This window comes from Macrobrachium nipponense, chromosome 36 (genome assembly GCF_015104395.2).
Source record: "Macrobrachium nipponense isolate FS-2020 chromosome 36, ASM1510439v2, whole genome shotgun sequence".
Taxonomy (NCBI): Eukaryota; Metazoa; Arthropoda; class Malacostraca; order Decapoda; family Palaemonidae; genus Macrobrachium; species Macrobrachium nipponense.
In genome coordinates, this window is record NC_087220.1 from 32,195,602 (window position 1) to 32,211,729 (window position 16,128).

Sequence of the window (16,128 nt, forward strand, 5' to 3'; positions counted from 1 at the left end):
CGCGTGCGGGGTGTACACCAGGTGAGGAGGTGAAGCATAGCAGGCGTTGTAAGGGTCGTGGTGGTGGTCGTAACCGTAGCATGCATGACGCCACAGAGCCAGCGAGATGGTAGAGCAGCCCCTGGACACTCGGCACGCCCTGCAGCCCCAACGATGCCCACACCTGTCCCGAGGTCGTCCTTCGCGGCAACCGCACCTGAGGAAGCAAAAGTCGGGGTGATTAGCAGGATCCTCTACCCGCTCGCGCGAAAGACGAACGGATAGAGGACCCAGAGTACAACTCGACATCGGGGTATCTAGCGCCCTCCTACCACACTCGACAGGTCGGGTGAGGAAAAGGACTAGAAACCCCCCCCGAAGGGGAAGGCGCCAAACGTGTCCGTAAACCAAAGGAGTCGCGGGAGAGCTTTCCGACGACTCCTTTGCAGGCCTTCGCTTCTTCCTGCCCTCGTACAAAGTCCACTGCGCCTCCGACCAATTAGAACATAACTTCACAGGGCTCGGCTCGGGGTGCATTCGCGCCTCCGACACCGAGCGCACAAAAAAAATATGTGGGTCAATTTCCGGGAATGAGTGGAACTTTCGCATTTTACGCCCTTCGGTACCCCCGGGCATAGTCTCCGTGGGGTAGCGAGCGTGGAGATTCCATTATTGATCAATTCAAAATTGAAGAAATAAGAGAGGAAATGATTTGTACTTGACAAATGTTCACAACACAAACAACCAACCAAATACTCATGAAAGCAAACGACGAGAAGCGGGCAGAGCGGTCGAACACACACTCCACTCGCTGTGAGCCGAAAGCAAAAGTGGTTTGTTTACCTCCCAGTCGCGCGCGCGCGCCTGTCGGACAAGCAGTTAACTACCGAACCCCTTGTTCGAAAGCTTACGACCTATCCAGCTGCCGCTAGTACCTTCCTATTGTAAAAGGACCGAAGGTTTGTATGCCGTGTCGGAACAAAGAACATGCACTGACTTCTGGACTACTTTCCAATGGATGTCTGCTAAATCCTGGGACTGTTCAACGGGATCAACTGAGGGGGCGCCTACCTGTGGGCAAACCCTATCAACCTCTCTTGGACTACTAGTATGTCGCCTTCTTGTGGTCCCAAGAGAGGTTGATAGGGTAGACACCTCCTCCACCACACACTGAACTAGCATTCACACTAACACTGAGCATTAATCTAGTCGATGAGGACTTTCATCGATGCACTTAAACGCTCCATAGTATTGGCTATGAGCCTGAACTTCTGATCAATGTGGGCTTCAAGGCTGGCAATGGCATTAGGGTAAAAAACATGGGGGTCTGGCAAGGTAGAGCGTGGAATAGTCGGACGACTGGTTGAGGTGGAAAATGCAGAAAAAGTAGAGGACAACACATCCGATTTATGAGAACCGAAAACTAGCTACATTCTTAGCCTCTGCTTTAATTACCACTTTTCTCTTTCTGTCACATTCTAATTTATCTAAATGTGCCTTAAGGGTCTTCCACATCCCCTGATGCCAATCCTTACATTCCGGACAAGTCAAATTATAGGACTTGTCTGTCCCTACAATTGGTGCAGATTGTATGGGTGTCATATGACGCTCTGGTCAGTCTAGTCTTGCAGCAACCTAATACTAGCACTACTAGTGTCAGACATAATCAGTAAGTCAATAACAAGAAGGTCAAAATAAACCTGAGCTATCTAAAATCGCATGAAGGCTACCAAAAAAGAAACCAGAGTATGTCACCAAACAGATACAACAAAGAACCATCTGGTGATCAATTTCAAAGTACAGCTGCTTAGAACAGCTCATTCAGTTGCTGACCGTCAGAAACGAATTGAACTCTTCAGCTGCGCTGTACCCATCTTTCCCTGAAAGTAAGTGGGGGCATTGTCTTCTATACAAAAACAATAAAAGGGCTACCACGAACTTTAATTTTTAGCTGCCGCACAAGTTAAAAACATTAGCTATGTAATTACTTGGTAAGTTACTTGTGTAAAAGATAACTTTCTTTTTGTCATTAACTTTTTTAATGTACAAACTGGCATTCTACTTTTGGTTTTTTCAACTCTTACCAAGTCACAAGTTTACCCTGTGGCATCAATAGCAGATGAGTACAAAGAGGAAAGAGGCAATGGCCTAAAAGAAATTTGGTCTTCCTTAGCTATTTCAAATTCATAGTCTAGTGTAATGATTCGTTAACTTTCATGAAGCAGAATAGAGTACTTACTTGGCCTAGATGAGGCTTCCAGTTCAGCGTTCTATTGCCTTTTAGATCCTGGAAGGCTTCAGTGTAAGTTTCCAGTTCTTTCGTAACTTCTTCTGGAAGATGCAGCCTTTCCTCCTTAAAAGACGGCCAGAACTGAGCAGAGAGAATCATGGATGACACTGGGAATTTCTGCTTGCTACGATGTCTGTTCTCATCAGAATGGATAATGCTGTTTATTCTTTTGGAGTCTGCTACATCTTTAACCATTACCTCACATTTGTGAAGGAGGGTTACTGTTTCTCCAAACCTAAAATAAAATGAAAAAATAAAATGAAAGTCTTGAGACATTTACTTGAATTATCACATTAGAAGCAGGGTACAAAATGAATACACAGTACCTTGTTACTTAACCTAAATGATCTTATGTCAACTACATTGCAGATATCAACAGTTTTCAGCAAATGCTGCCTAAAGTACTGCAAACAGAAACAATTAAGCAACATAATATTTCAATAAATAATTTTCGATGTTGCTAACTGAAAAAATATCATTCTGAGGTCTGTTTCTTAGAAGCTGGCCACTCCAAAGTATAAAAGCTATATAAATCAAAACACCTACAAATTCAATGACAATGATGTTACTTACAAGTGCATAGTGTTTGCCACAATAAATTAACCTCATATTCTTATAACTTCATACATAATGGCACTGTTCCTAAAATGTCTATATTAGCATAAATTATTAGTTACTTTTCTATATACTGCATAAAAAACTAATAATGTTTAAGAAACGCAAAGCCAGTAGCATCTCACTAAGTATGTGTGAGCCTACAGAACATATCCTTCCACACACACTTTTACTCAACAGAACACAATAACTTCAACATTTCTGTTACAGAGAGAGAGAGAGAGAGACGAGAGAGGATGAGAGAGAGAGAGAGAGAGAGAGAGAGAGAAGTTTCAGTAGTCAACTAGAGCAATTACACAGCTTTAAGAATTTGATTACAAATTTGAATCCACAAACATATTACTAATCAATAAACAATGAAAAATTAATAGTTTCCTTCTTGATCATTTTTCCCACAAAAATGAAAAACACAGCTAGTTTAAACACGTGGCAACCTGATTAGAAATTCCACATACCTGACTTTCAGGTGCTCCAAGTATCGAATTTTCTCTTTCAGTATCATAACTGAACTGAGAGAGTATCCGGTCTGCAAGAATCGTTCGATACTCCGTAATGAAGACATCTTTGCTTCCATAGATGTTGACGAGCATAGATTTATTATATCTGCTGTTCTCTGAGACTTTGATTTCACTGTAACAAAAAAAATATAAAAATAAGAAGAGTATTTGTTTATATGAAATTAAATTCTATAAAACACTGATAATGAAATGAAAAACAGCATATGAAAAACAATGATAAGGTATTTGTACAATGTAAAGGCATCAACCTTACTGAAGCTTATCACTTTGGTACAAATACACAAACAACTAAAAATCGACCAGGAAGTCTCTGTACTTCCAGCAGGTGAGGAAAACCCGCATAGCAATGTACAGAATATATATACAATTTAGGCTGATGGTCAAGCACTGGGACCTAGATGAATCAATCAAAATTGAAAGGAAAAAGGTTACAAAGATGTTACAGGAAGAAAACCTTACAGTTGAGAAATGAAGTAACTGTTGGAAGAGGTTGGAAAGTCAGATGGAAAATACGACTATGAATGGGGGTATAGTAAGGGGTTGCAGCTAGAGGCCCCATGGACGGTGCAGCGATACTTTAAGCAACGTTTACAGTGCACCAAGCATGAGGTGCACTGATGGCACTTATCCCCTATGGGGCATAAGGTGCACATGCAGTGGCACTTTTCTTCATTTAACCCATCAATTTGGTATGACTAAGTCAATTTCATATGGAATACAGTATAATTAAAATCAAGACATTTTGTATAACAAATAAAACTGATGGAATTCAACTTACAGCTATGCGCATGTACGGGATCAGGAGTCCATGTCTCCCAGTTGTCCATATTGTCATCTTCACTGTGAGAATCATCAAGCACTAAGGGTGCCGCTACAAGCAACTCTTCTGAAAGCTCAGAGGAGCTTTCGTCTGTCAAGCTTGTAACGATGTATCTGACTGTGTCTTCACGTCCTCGGAGATACTGTCTACGGTAAAAACAAAAGTTACTAACAATGGTTACATAAAAAGATAAACAAAAATTATTTCCCACTTGTTCATGATTCACTTACAAAAATTAAAGGCAAAATATATTTTATGTCTCACTTCTTTGTAACAGAGACATCAGACTGAATAGGATTTTATTACAAAATGTTATTTATTGATTACAGGCAGTCCCCGGGTTACGACGGGGGTTCCATTCTTGAGATGTGTTGTAACCGGAAAATCGTTGTAAGCCGGAACATCGTCAAAAATCCATAGAAAACCTTACTTTTAAAATGCTTTGGGTGCATTCAAAACTATGTAAACTGCATTCTTATTACATTTTTTCATAAAAAAACCTTCAAATATTGATTATTTTGCATTTTTGGTGCATATTTCTTCTGCCAGATCAGTGTTTGTAGGCGTCGTAACCCTGAAACATGCATCGTAACCCTGGAAATAATTTCTGATGAATATAATTGAAAAGTGCTTTAACCTCGGAACATTGTAAGCCGAACCCGTCCTAACCCAGGGACTGCCTATTAATTTTCTTCAAACTAACATACTAAACTGCAAAAGTAAGACTTATTAGAATCCACAAATATTTAGAAGCCCTATAAAAATGCTAAAAACTGCTTATTTGGTAGTTCAGACTCAAGAAAAAACCCACTAAAATGCTTATGTATCTGTTTTTTTATTAATAGTCTTATCACAAAATGTGCATTTAATCATCTCATAGAAAAATTTCTGTGACAACACAAATTACCCATGAATAGGTAGATATGGTACATACAGAAATCTGCAAATACGTGAGTCCGTGAATCTTGAGAACATGAAGATAAAGATTTATATAAAAGATCTCACAAAGGTTGTCATTCTTGGAAATAAAGTGAAATTAAAAATATTGTATTGCCATTAATATAAGAAACAAGATTACTAGAATCTTTATTGCCATGTGAGTAAATATAGTTGACCCTCTAAAAATGGTTATAACTGCCAATTTTGATAGTTCAAACACCAAAAAAAAACCTCTAAAATGTTTATACCTGAGTATCTTAACAGTTTCATTACAAAATGAGCAGTTTGTCATGAAAATATGAAAATACAGTAATTAGTGAATATTTCTTAGTAAACAATGCTGTGAATAAGTGAATTTTCCACAAATAATGTCCATATACATTCCACAGAAAAATCTGCAAACAGGTGAAGCCATGAATCCGGAATTGCGAACAGGCCGGGGTCCACCATATACCGTACAATAAAAATTTTCTTTTCAACAAAAAAGTGCTTTAACTAACTATTACATGAAAAGGCATCTTTTTTAAATACTGTACAGTGGTACCTCAGGATATGAAATTAATCCATTCCGAGGCGGCCTTCGTAACCTGAGCTTTTTCGTATCTTGACTGCATTTTACATGTAAATTGCCTAATTTGTTCCAAGCCCAACAAAAACACTCCAGTAAATTTGATAATAAAGCTAAATTGACCATAAACAATGAAATACGTACAACAATTTGGACCATTCAATACCTAACATAACCTTTATTGTAGTACATACCTGTAATATAGTGTATTAGTGAACATGGTGCAGAAATACTTTACGTACATGTACGTACATATGTAGTAAAATGTGGAACCTAACCTTACCTTTTTGTACATGAACTTCCCTGCCAGATATATACTTAGCTATAGTCTCCGACGTTCCGACAGAATTTCAAATCTCGCGGCACACGCAACAGGTAGGTCAGGTGGTCTACCTTACCCGCCGCTGGGTGGCGGGTGTATGAACCAAACTATCTCTCCAGCCAGATTTTTTTCTGTCGCTGAAGCGATAACAACTATTGTCGTTTCATTCCGTATATTCTTCATTCTCGCTTGCCTGGAGATTGATTGGACATTTTGGTGACGTATTCGCTCTATTTTGGCTTGGCATACGCTGATTGTGGCACGTTATTGACTTTGTGCTGGATTTTCCTGTAGAATGTCTGATTTTGATTCTGTTTCCAAAACTCCGGCGGTTTTATTTAGAGTATGTTTTGACTGATGGATGTAAGGTGAGGTTACCGAAAGCTGCGGTTGACCCCTCACACTATCTGTGTTAAATGTAGGGGGAATGAATGTTCGTTTAGTAACCCGTGTCAAGAGTGTGAGGTTTTGAACGAAGATGAATATAAGGCTCTTTCTTCTTATATTAGGAAACTTGAAAGGGATAGGGTACGTAAAGCTTCTTCAAGGAGTTCGAGCAGGTCGAGAATGAGTGAGAATGAAACTAACATTAATGTAGTTTTTAGAACCTTCCTCCCAGGTCTCAGCTCCTGCTCCCCGCACCGAAGCCGTAGATTAGTCTTCGGAGGCGGCGGCCTCAAAAGCTTCCTTGTGTTCTAAGGAAGACAAGAATCTTCGTACTGATCAAGGTAAGAGTGTCAGTGATGATAAGTGCAGTGTACCCAGTGATGTGGAGGTGCGTCTGACCGGCTCCTTAGTGCCTCCAGGCCTAGACCTCTTCCAGACTCCCAGTTCCAGTGGAGAGAAAGTCGAAGCCGCAGGAGGGCTAGGGAGAGCCCCCCCACCGGTCAGGCGTCCCCTCGGCAGATCCTGAGTTCGCTCCCAGGCTGTCTTGGATCGTAAGAAGAAGAATATTCTTCTTCGTCGTTTTTGTTTTTTCGTCGTCCTCTTCTCCTTCGCCGAAGCGTGATTGGAGCTCTAGGAGGCGTCACGCCCGTTGAAGAGGGCTGCGGGAGTGGCTCCCTTCAGTACGTTAGCGTCCAGCCCAGAAGACTTTTCTGATGTAGCTTCCTTGCAAGCAAGAAGCCTAGGAGATCCTGTGATCACCCTCCTTCTCCGCTCCTCCTCGCGCTGAGCTTGCTTCGGAAGAAGATCCTGGGGACTCTCCTTCCCGAGTGCTAGCGGGCCTACAAGCTCGATCACAGCCTTGGCGGACTCCTTGGCATCGAGATCGCGTAGAAGGAAGGATTTGTCTCTCCCTATCAAGAGATCGAGGCGCTTTTCTTTTTCGTCGGAAGAGCGCTCTCCTTGTAATCGGCGATCTCCTTCTTTTGAGATACTTCTACACATCGTAGGATTTCACGAGAGGAACACCACTCCCGCTCGGAGGTGTCGAGACGCCATTCGTCGGATAGGCGCTCCTTGGACTATGAAGATATTTCCCCAGATCGGATTCCTGCCTCGGGTGTGTCGCTCAGCCCCTTCTGTTTCTCCTTCTTCTAGAGTTCGTGCAAGAAGAGAGAGTCGCTCAGGTCATAGAAGACTTATTTCGTCGTCTCCGTCTCGTCTTTCTTCTCCTCGCCTTCTCAGAGGAACCTAGGGAATGCCCTTCTGAAAGTAGGCGCGCTTCTCCTTCCGACTACGGTCGTCGGGCGTCGGATAACGTGACTGATAGCGCTCATCGCATGGAGTTCGCTCCTCCCCTGTAAGACATCAAGAGTCTAGTAGGAGCCCTGCGCCTGGTAAGCGTCCTTCTTTTAGTAGCTGTTCTCCTGGAGAAAGACGCCTTGATCCTCGTTTGCTTCGTTCTCCTAGTAGGCGCTCTTCGTTCTCGAGACTCCCTACTCCTGATCGGTCTCCTCTTGCTAGAAGTCAAGAACGCCTCAAGCGCCCTGCTTCTGTTAGGCGCTCGGAGCCTTACAGACGTTCTCCCCTTGGTAAGGACCAGATCTCGTCGAACGCCCTGTTCCGTTTAAGCGCTCGAGCATAGCAGCCGCTCTCCGCTTCGTAGGCATCAAGAGCCTCTCAAGCGCCCTGCTCCTGATAGGCGCCCTATTTTTTAGCAACGTTTCGCCGCTTGGTAGGCGCCAGGATTCCCCTAAGCGCCCTGTGACAGATAGGCGCTCGGCGCCTAGTAGCCGCTCTCCTCACGATCGGCGCCAGGATTTTAGTAGGCGCTCTCCCTCTCGTAGTTTCCCTAGGGATAGAGGGAGTGGTCTTTCTAGGGAAGGAGTCCTTCCTCTTTTGCTGTTAAGAGTTTGTCTTCGTTTAGGAAGGAATGCGAGATGAGACAAGAATTTTCGGATAAGCGTCCTTCTATTACGACTCGTCGTTCTCCTGTACGCCGCTCTACTTTGGAATCTTCTCCTCATTCAAGACGTTTGTCTCCTTCATCGCACTGTACCCCAGCTAGGAAATCATCTAAGGATTCTCATAAGGATCATCATCCTCGTTCTCCTCTTCAAGAAGACCAGAAGCCTCTGAGAAGAAACTAATACATCGGCAGCAGTTTCTTCGTACAAGAAGCTCACAGAGCTTCTCCTTCAGGAGTTCGGAGAGTCTTTGAGCCCTACTGCTCCTCCTTCTCCACACTCTTGTTCTCCACAGCAAAAGCAACGAAGGATCTTCGTGTGTGAGAATGAAACCGACTCTTTCTATGAAGAAAGCGCTCAAGAGTTTCGGTTCATGGATGGCGTACTAAAGAAGAAGCGGGAAAACTATGTTTGCCTTCCCTCCGTCGAAGCTTTCAGGACGGACAGGATTTTGGTATGAGACAGGAGAACCCTTGGGACTGGGCCTTCCGTCTTCAGCTGACGCAGATTTTTCGGCACTAGTAGACGCCACTAGAAGATCGCTTTGAATTCGGCCAAAACTACGTGGGCAATGAATGAATAGATCACATTCTAAAAGGCATTTTTAGAGTCTTGGAAGTTTTCAACTTTCTCGATTGGTCCCTCGGAGTCCTAGCCAAGAAAACTCAAGGACCGGACACGTTTTCTCCGGAGGATTTGAATTGTGTCTTATCCTGTATGGATAAATCGGTGAGGGATGGGGCCAGCGAAATAGCTTCACTGTTTGGAGCAGGGGTCTTGAGAAAAGATCAGTATTTTGCTCATTTTTAACAAAGTCTGTCTCACATGCTCAGAGATCGTCTTTGCTTTTTGCCCCTCTCTCTACGCAGCTGTTTCCTAAACACCTGGTTCAAGACATTTCGAAGGCTCTCTCTGCCAAAGCTACGCAGGACCTTCTAGTGCAGTCTGCAAGGAAGCCGCGCCCTACCTTCCAGACTAAGACAAAGAAAGCTAAGCCGACCTCTCAGGAACCCTTTCGAGGGGCTTCTTACCTCTAGATCCTCTTCGTTCAGAGGTCGGAAACCAAATAGAAGAGGGAGGACTTTTACGAAGTCAATCAAACCTCCCAAGTAAGACTCAAGTCCTTCAGACAACTGTAGGCGCCAGGCTTTTACAGTTTGCAGAAGTCTGGGCCCAGAAAGACGCAGATGCCTGGACCCTGTCAATTTTGAGGAAGGGCTATCTCATCCCGTTCTCTTCGAGGCCTCCCTTGACGAATACCCCGAGAGTTGACGGCCAGATACAGGACCCCATCATGAATCAAGCCCTCCGACTAGCGGTAGATCAGATGCTGGAAAAGGAGGCGATCGAATTAGTGGCAGATCATCTTTCGGCAGGCTTTTACAACCGCCTGTTCCTAGTTCCGAAATCCTCAGGGGGATGGAGACCGGTGTTGGACGTAAGCGCCCTGAACTTCTTCGTCGAAAAGAAGTTCACGATGGAGACCACTGCCTCGGTGTTAGCAGCACTCCGTCCAGGGGACTGGATGGTGTCCTTGGACTTACAGGATGCTTACTTCCACGTACCCAATCCATCCTTCCTCGAGGAAGTTTTTAAGATTCATGATGGGGGGAAGAATCTTCCAATTCAGGGCCCTGTGTTTTGGCCTCTCCACGGCCCCCCAAGTCTTTACGGCCATCATGAGGAATGTGGCACAATGGCTTCACCTAGAAGGGGTGAGGATTTCGCTCTATCTCGACGATTGGCTTATAATGGGCCAAATTCCAGAGATCGTTGTCTGAAGGACTTGAAGAAACCCTGGATGAATTTTGACTTATTCCTTAGGACTTCATGGTCAATCTGCAGAAGTCAAGTCTGATTCCCGCTCAAGAGTGCGTTTATCTGGGGATCCAGATGAACTCTCCTGAGTTTTTCGGGCTTTTCCGTCACAGAGGGAGATAGCCCGGGACTCGAAAAAAAGTAACAACCTTCTTAGGGAAAGAAGTATGCACAGTGAGGGAGTGGATGAGTCTGCTGGGGGACGCTCTCCTCACTGGAGCAATTTGTTCCTAGGAAGGTTGCACCTAGACCGCTCCAATTCTTCTTCATCGGATTGGGAGTCGTCCTTCTCAGGATTTTGTGAAGTTCTCCCTGTCAATTTCTCATCAAATTAAGAAGGAGGTTTAGCATGGTGGGGGCGGATCCCACAAGTTCTCGCAGGGACTGCCTCTTCAATCCCAGAACCCCAGCCTGGTGTTGTTTCTCCGATGCGTCGGAAACAGTTGGGGGGCGACTCTGGGAACAAGGAGGTGTCAGGAACCTGGGTGGGGGACCAGTCTTCCTGCACATCAAACAGAAGAACAATAAAGCCGTGTGGCTTGCTCTGAAGGAGTTAGAGTCAGATGTGACCAGGAGCAGTTGTGCAAAATAAACTCGGACAACACCACGCTCTGGCATACATCAGGAAACAGGGGGGGGACGCATTCCTTCTCTCTGTACGAACAGCAAAGAGATCTTCTTCTGTTGGACCGAAGAAAGGGGGATCCAAAACTTCTCACCAGATTCGTACAGGGAGAAAGGAATGTAAGGGCAGATCTCCTCAGCAGGAAGATCAGGGTTCCTTCCCACAGAGTGGACTCTGCACCAAGATGTTTTGCCAGAGCCTTTGGAAGTTGTGGGGCAGGCCCTCTCTTAGACCTGTTTTTGCACTTCAAAGAACAAAGACTGGATCTGTATGCTCTGCCCATCTCGGATCCAGGAGCAATAGGGACAGACGCTCTCTTACTCGATTGGAAAGGACTCGATGTATAGCGTTTTTCCCCCGCTTCAAGATTCTGGGGTTTGACTTTAAAAAAGTTTGCAGAGTCAGATTTCCGCGAGGATGCTTTTGATAGCTCCCTTTTGCCAGCACAAGATTGTTCACAGAGGTGCTGGAATGGCTAGTGATTTTCCAAGATCGCTTCCTCTAAGGGAGCGATCTACTCAGACAGCCCCACTTCGACAGGTAACCAACAAAACACCTTCCCCTCCCCTCTCAGTCCTGACCTGGCTTCAGACTGTCCAGAACTGGTCAGAGCGAAAGGCTTTTTCGTCAGCAGCTGCTAAGACAATCTCTAGAGCGAGGAGGTCTTTTCCCCCACCGTACGAAGTGTACCAAGTCGAAGTGGGATGTCTTCAGAAGATGGTGCAAGAGGATAAAACGTTTCCTCTTCCAGTACCTCTGTGAATCAAATTGCAGACTTCTTTTTATTCTTAAGACAAGAATGTGGCTTAGTCGTTTTCGACGATTAAAAAAGGCTATCATATATGTTGGCGAATGTCTTCAGGCACAGGGCCTCAACTTATCGGAAGATAAGGACCTACAGGACCTTATTTAGGTCTTTTGATACAACGAAAATGCAGTCTCCAAAAGACACCTAGCTGGAATTTGGATGTAGTCCCCTTCAATTCCTTGGGTCCTCTAGGTTTGAACCCCCTAATTTCAGCCTCATTCCAGAGACCTTACCAGGAAGACTGTTTTTGATGGGCTCTAGCTTCCGCCAAGAAGAGTGAGTGAGCTTCAGCGATTGATGGAATAATTGGGTTTTAAGGAGGAACTCTCGCATTTGCTCTTTCCTTCCTGGTTTTCTTGCAAAGATGAGAACCCATCAAGTCTGGCCCAAGAACTTCGAGATTCGTGGGTTATCTTCTTTGGTAGGAGAAAAGAACCCCGAGAGAACTCTTTGCCCGCCCAGTGAGAATTGGTGAAATACTACCTTAGAAGAAGAGCAACTGAAAGCCAACCGAGCGGTCCTGTGGTGTTCAGTAAAAGACCCTACTCAGCCATTGTCGAAAAGAACGCATTGTCTTCTTCTTGAGAACCTCATCAAAGAAGCACACGGATCCTGCAGAGAAGAACATCTTAAGGCTTCTTAAAGTGAAAGCACACGAATAGAGCCTAGCAACTTCTCTTGCTTTCAAACAAGAATATGTCCGTGCGAAATCTGATGGAGACAACATTCTGAGATGTCAGTCAGTGTTTCGCGAACCACTACTTACGTGATGTGAGAATCACTTACGAAAAAATGCTTCGCCTTGGGGCCCGTACGTTCTGCGGATTCATTGCTGGGGCAGGGGAGCTGGAACTCATCCTGTTTAGTAGTATTTTTTTAAATTTTTTCCCCTTGTATTTGTTGTTGTTGTTTGCCTTAAAGAAAAGGGATGCATGAAGGCATCTCTTTAGGTCGTAATACTAATCTTTAGTAGTTTGGTTAGGTGGTCTGATGAGTGTGGCTCCTTGCAGTATAGTGGTTAGGACCTGTTAAGATAGGGACGAACTCCCTTTAACAGGATCTATATCCCAGTGGTAGATCCGAGAGTCTTTCAGCATCAGGTCACGTCCTAGCTGTACTCTCCAGGCAACGCAGACTCAGAGACAGTATCAATGAAGTCTTCTGCCTGAACGGTAAGAACCAAGGTTATTTTTATAATCCTACAACATCAGTTGTTTCTTATCTCTCCTTATTACTTTAGCTGTCTCTTACCCTCCACCAAGGGTGGCCAATCCGCTAAGTATATATCTGGCAGGGAAGTCATGTACAAAATGATATTGTTAACTACAATAAGTTTTGTACATACTTACCTGGCAGATATATACTCTAATGGCCCACCCAGCCTCCCCTCAGGAGACAGGTGAAAAAAAAAAAAAAAAAAAATCTGGCTGGAGAGATAGTTTGGTTCATACACCCGCCACCCATCTGCGGGTGGTAAGGTAAGAACCACCTGACCTCCTGTCGCGTGTGCCTCCGCGAGATTTGAAATTCCCTGTCGAACGTCGAGACTATAGCTAAGTATATATCTGCCAGGTAAGTATGTACAAAACTTTATTGTAGTTTTAAAAAGACTATCATTTTGAGTAAGGGCGATCTCCGAAAGTGGTGACAGAGGAGGAGGACAAATGGAAGAAAACATGAACACTTAACTTTACGAAATACATTAAAAAATGGCAGAAAACTTACACTAAAACTTTACAAAGCACATTGCCAATGGCAGAAACATTAACACTTGATTATCTCCTCTTCGTTCTTCCTAGAAAGCATCCTCTTCTTTCCGTTAACGACACTTCAGGGCAAACATTTAAAATTGGGATAAACAATGGATAATAAAACGTACAAGTAATTAAGTTCACACAACATGATAAAGGTAACTTACAGTACAACAAAAGTGAAATCACTAACACGACTTTACGTTAACAAACGAATACGTATATGTGAAGGAACGAATTCCAGTGTTTACGATAAACGCACAAAAAAATGGGGTCAAGGACGCCTTTACATAGAGGCGTGATGCTGACCAATAGGAGAGCAGGATCTTATGGCAGTGACTAGCATCAGGAACCAATGGGTAGAGCGGGAGGGATGGTGGCAATCTACTCAGTTGCGGCGCATGAGTTTTAAAATTGTTATCGGTGGTCCAGGCAAATCTAGGGACTTTACAGCAACAACCTTTCGTAACCTGAACTATTTTTCATATGTAGAGCCAAAAAAATCTTTGTACAGTGTTCCCCCCCGTATTCGCGTTCTCCGGATTCGCGGACTCACACATTTCGCGATTTTTCTTTGGAACCTATCTAGAAACTTATTCGCGGACGGACTTCGCCCATTTCGCGGAATTTTTCCGACGAAAATAATCACTAATTAGTGTATTTTGATGTTTATTTTCATGACTAAATACATTTTTTATGATCAAAAATGATTTACTATTTTCAAATATTAAAATTTTGATTAATACTGTATTAGTAAGTTTAATAAGTTTTAAATGTATCACATAATAAAAATAATAATTCTCTCTCTCTCTCTCTCTCTCTCTCTCTCTCTCTCTCTCTGTCTCTCTCTCTCTCTCTCTCTCGTCTCTCTCTCTCTCCTACAAGATGTATGTTTTTTGTATGATAAATAAAGGATTTACTATTTTCAAATATTATATTATTTATACAGCAATAATATCAATTCATTAAAGAAAATAAACCATAGTGAAATAGTAAGATTTTAGCTTATAAATTAAAAAAAAATTATGGAAGAATGAAGGAAATCCCAGTCAGATTCTTTCTCTAACTCCAGGTACTAAAACTCAGATATACGTATCAAGTTAAGTGACCGGGAGGGGGAGGAGCTGTTTTTCTTGCTGCCATCAAGTGCTCATGAAATTTCCAGCCTCTCTCTCTCTCTCTTCTTCTTCTCTCTCTTCTCTCTCTCTCTCTCTCTCTCTCTCTCTCTCTCTCTCTCTCTCTCATTTACTGAGACTCGAGATTTTTTTATAGTACTTTTACTATTTGTTTTTAATACTTTCAAATAATAATAATAATAATAACTGTAATTACAAATTCATATTATGTGAATAGTATTTTTAAAGAAAACTACAATAGTAATCTATCCATGTCACTTTTTTTAATTAAGGTTAACTCTCTCTCGTCTCTCTCTCTCTATCTTTTGCCACACAAGATAATGTGTCCTAGTGTAACTCCCTCCCTCTCTTTCGCTGGAAGCGTTATAAGTACTTTTTGAGAGAACAGAGAGAGATAAACACTCTCTCTCTCTCTCTCTCTCTCTCTCTCTCTCTCTCTCTCTCTCTCTCTCTCTCTCTCTCTTACCGGATATGAAAAGAATTTTTATGGTACTAGTATGTAAAATGTTTATTGATAATTTTCAGTTATTTATAATATAATAATAAATAATTTGAATTTTGTAATAATAATTACAAAATTCATAATGGTAGTATTTTAAAGAGATGAAAATTTACCTTTCCATTTCACTTGTAAGGATAACCCCTCTTTCTTACTGAGATGAGAGAATTTTTTAATGGTAGAAATGCACGTGTTTTTATTTTATTTTTCAAAATATAATAATAGAATATAATAATGCTATAACTAATTTCAAATGAAAATTCTTCCCTTCGTCTTTTCCTGTATCAATTTCCCTACCTCAACTCCAGTGACGCTCAGAGCCCCCAGTGGGAAGTAACAATGTTCATACAATGGGTCAAACGAATTTAATGGTTTATGTACACTCTCTCTCTCTCTCTCTCTCTCTCTCTCTCTCTCTCTCTCTGCTATTGCCTGTTTATATATTTTTCTAATGGGTAAAAATGTTTAAGATTACTTTAAAATGATATTAAAATAACCAATTCAATGGTATATTTGATGTAGGATAATACTTTAAGTAGACCATTTGGTATTTTTGTGATTTCACATTCCCATTGTTCCCTGTAAAAAGAAAACTGGATGTCTCAATAGTAACCGTATGAAAGAAACGTGGCATGACTGAATACTTATGGGGGGACTGAATTATTTTCACATACTTAACTAAGTCATTCAGTACGTACATAGTATGTATTTTGTATATACACGGGTAAAAATGTAAGATTTTTACTTTAAAATAGTATTAATAATATTTCAAAGATTAATGAACCATAACAGGATATTTTATGTATATTTGATGAAGGATGGTCTTTTTTAAGGGATACTTTGGTGTTTGCATGTTTTCAGATAGTTTATGAGCATTTTTAGAGGGGGGTTCCAAACATTCGCGTATTCTAACTATTCGCGGGGGGGTCTGGTACGCATCCCCCGCGAATATGGGACCACTGTATTTGCTTTCGCAACTTGAATTTTTTCGTAAAGTTGGGACTTTCGTATGTCGAGGTACCACTGTACTATATATTTGAATTCTTATCCAACTCCAAAAGCCTTTTTTCCAGAATCCTGTAGTTTCAA

The 16,128-nt window shown here is 42.4% G+C and overlaps 1 protein-coding gene across 1 annotated transcript; it reads right to left on the reverse strand.

Moving 5' to 3' along the window:
- Window positions 1–1,814: 1,814 nt before the first annotated feature.
- Window positions 1,815–5,949, reverse strand: LOC135203395 (anaphase-promoting complex subunit 2-like). The gene is made up of 5 exons (XM_064233126.1): window positions 5,924–5,949; window positions 4,181–4,368; window positions 3,340–3,514; window positions 2,219–2,504; window positions 1,815–1,859 (listed from the first exon to the last, which is right to left on the reverse strand). The coding sequence occupies exons 1-5, from the start codon at window positions 5,947–5,949 to the stop codon at window positions 1,815–1,817; spliced, it is 720 nt and encodes a 239-aa protein (XP_064089196.1).
- Between the last annotated feature and the right edge of the window lie 10,179 nt (window positions 5,950–16,128).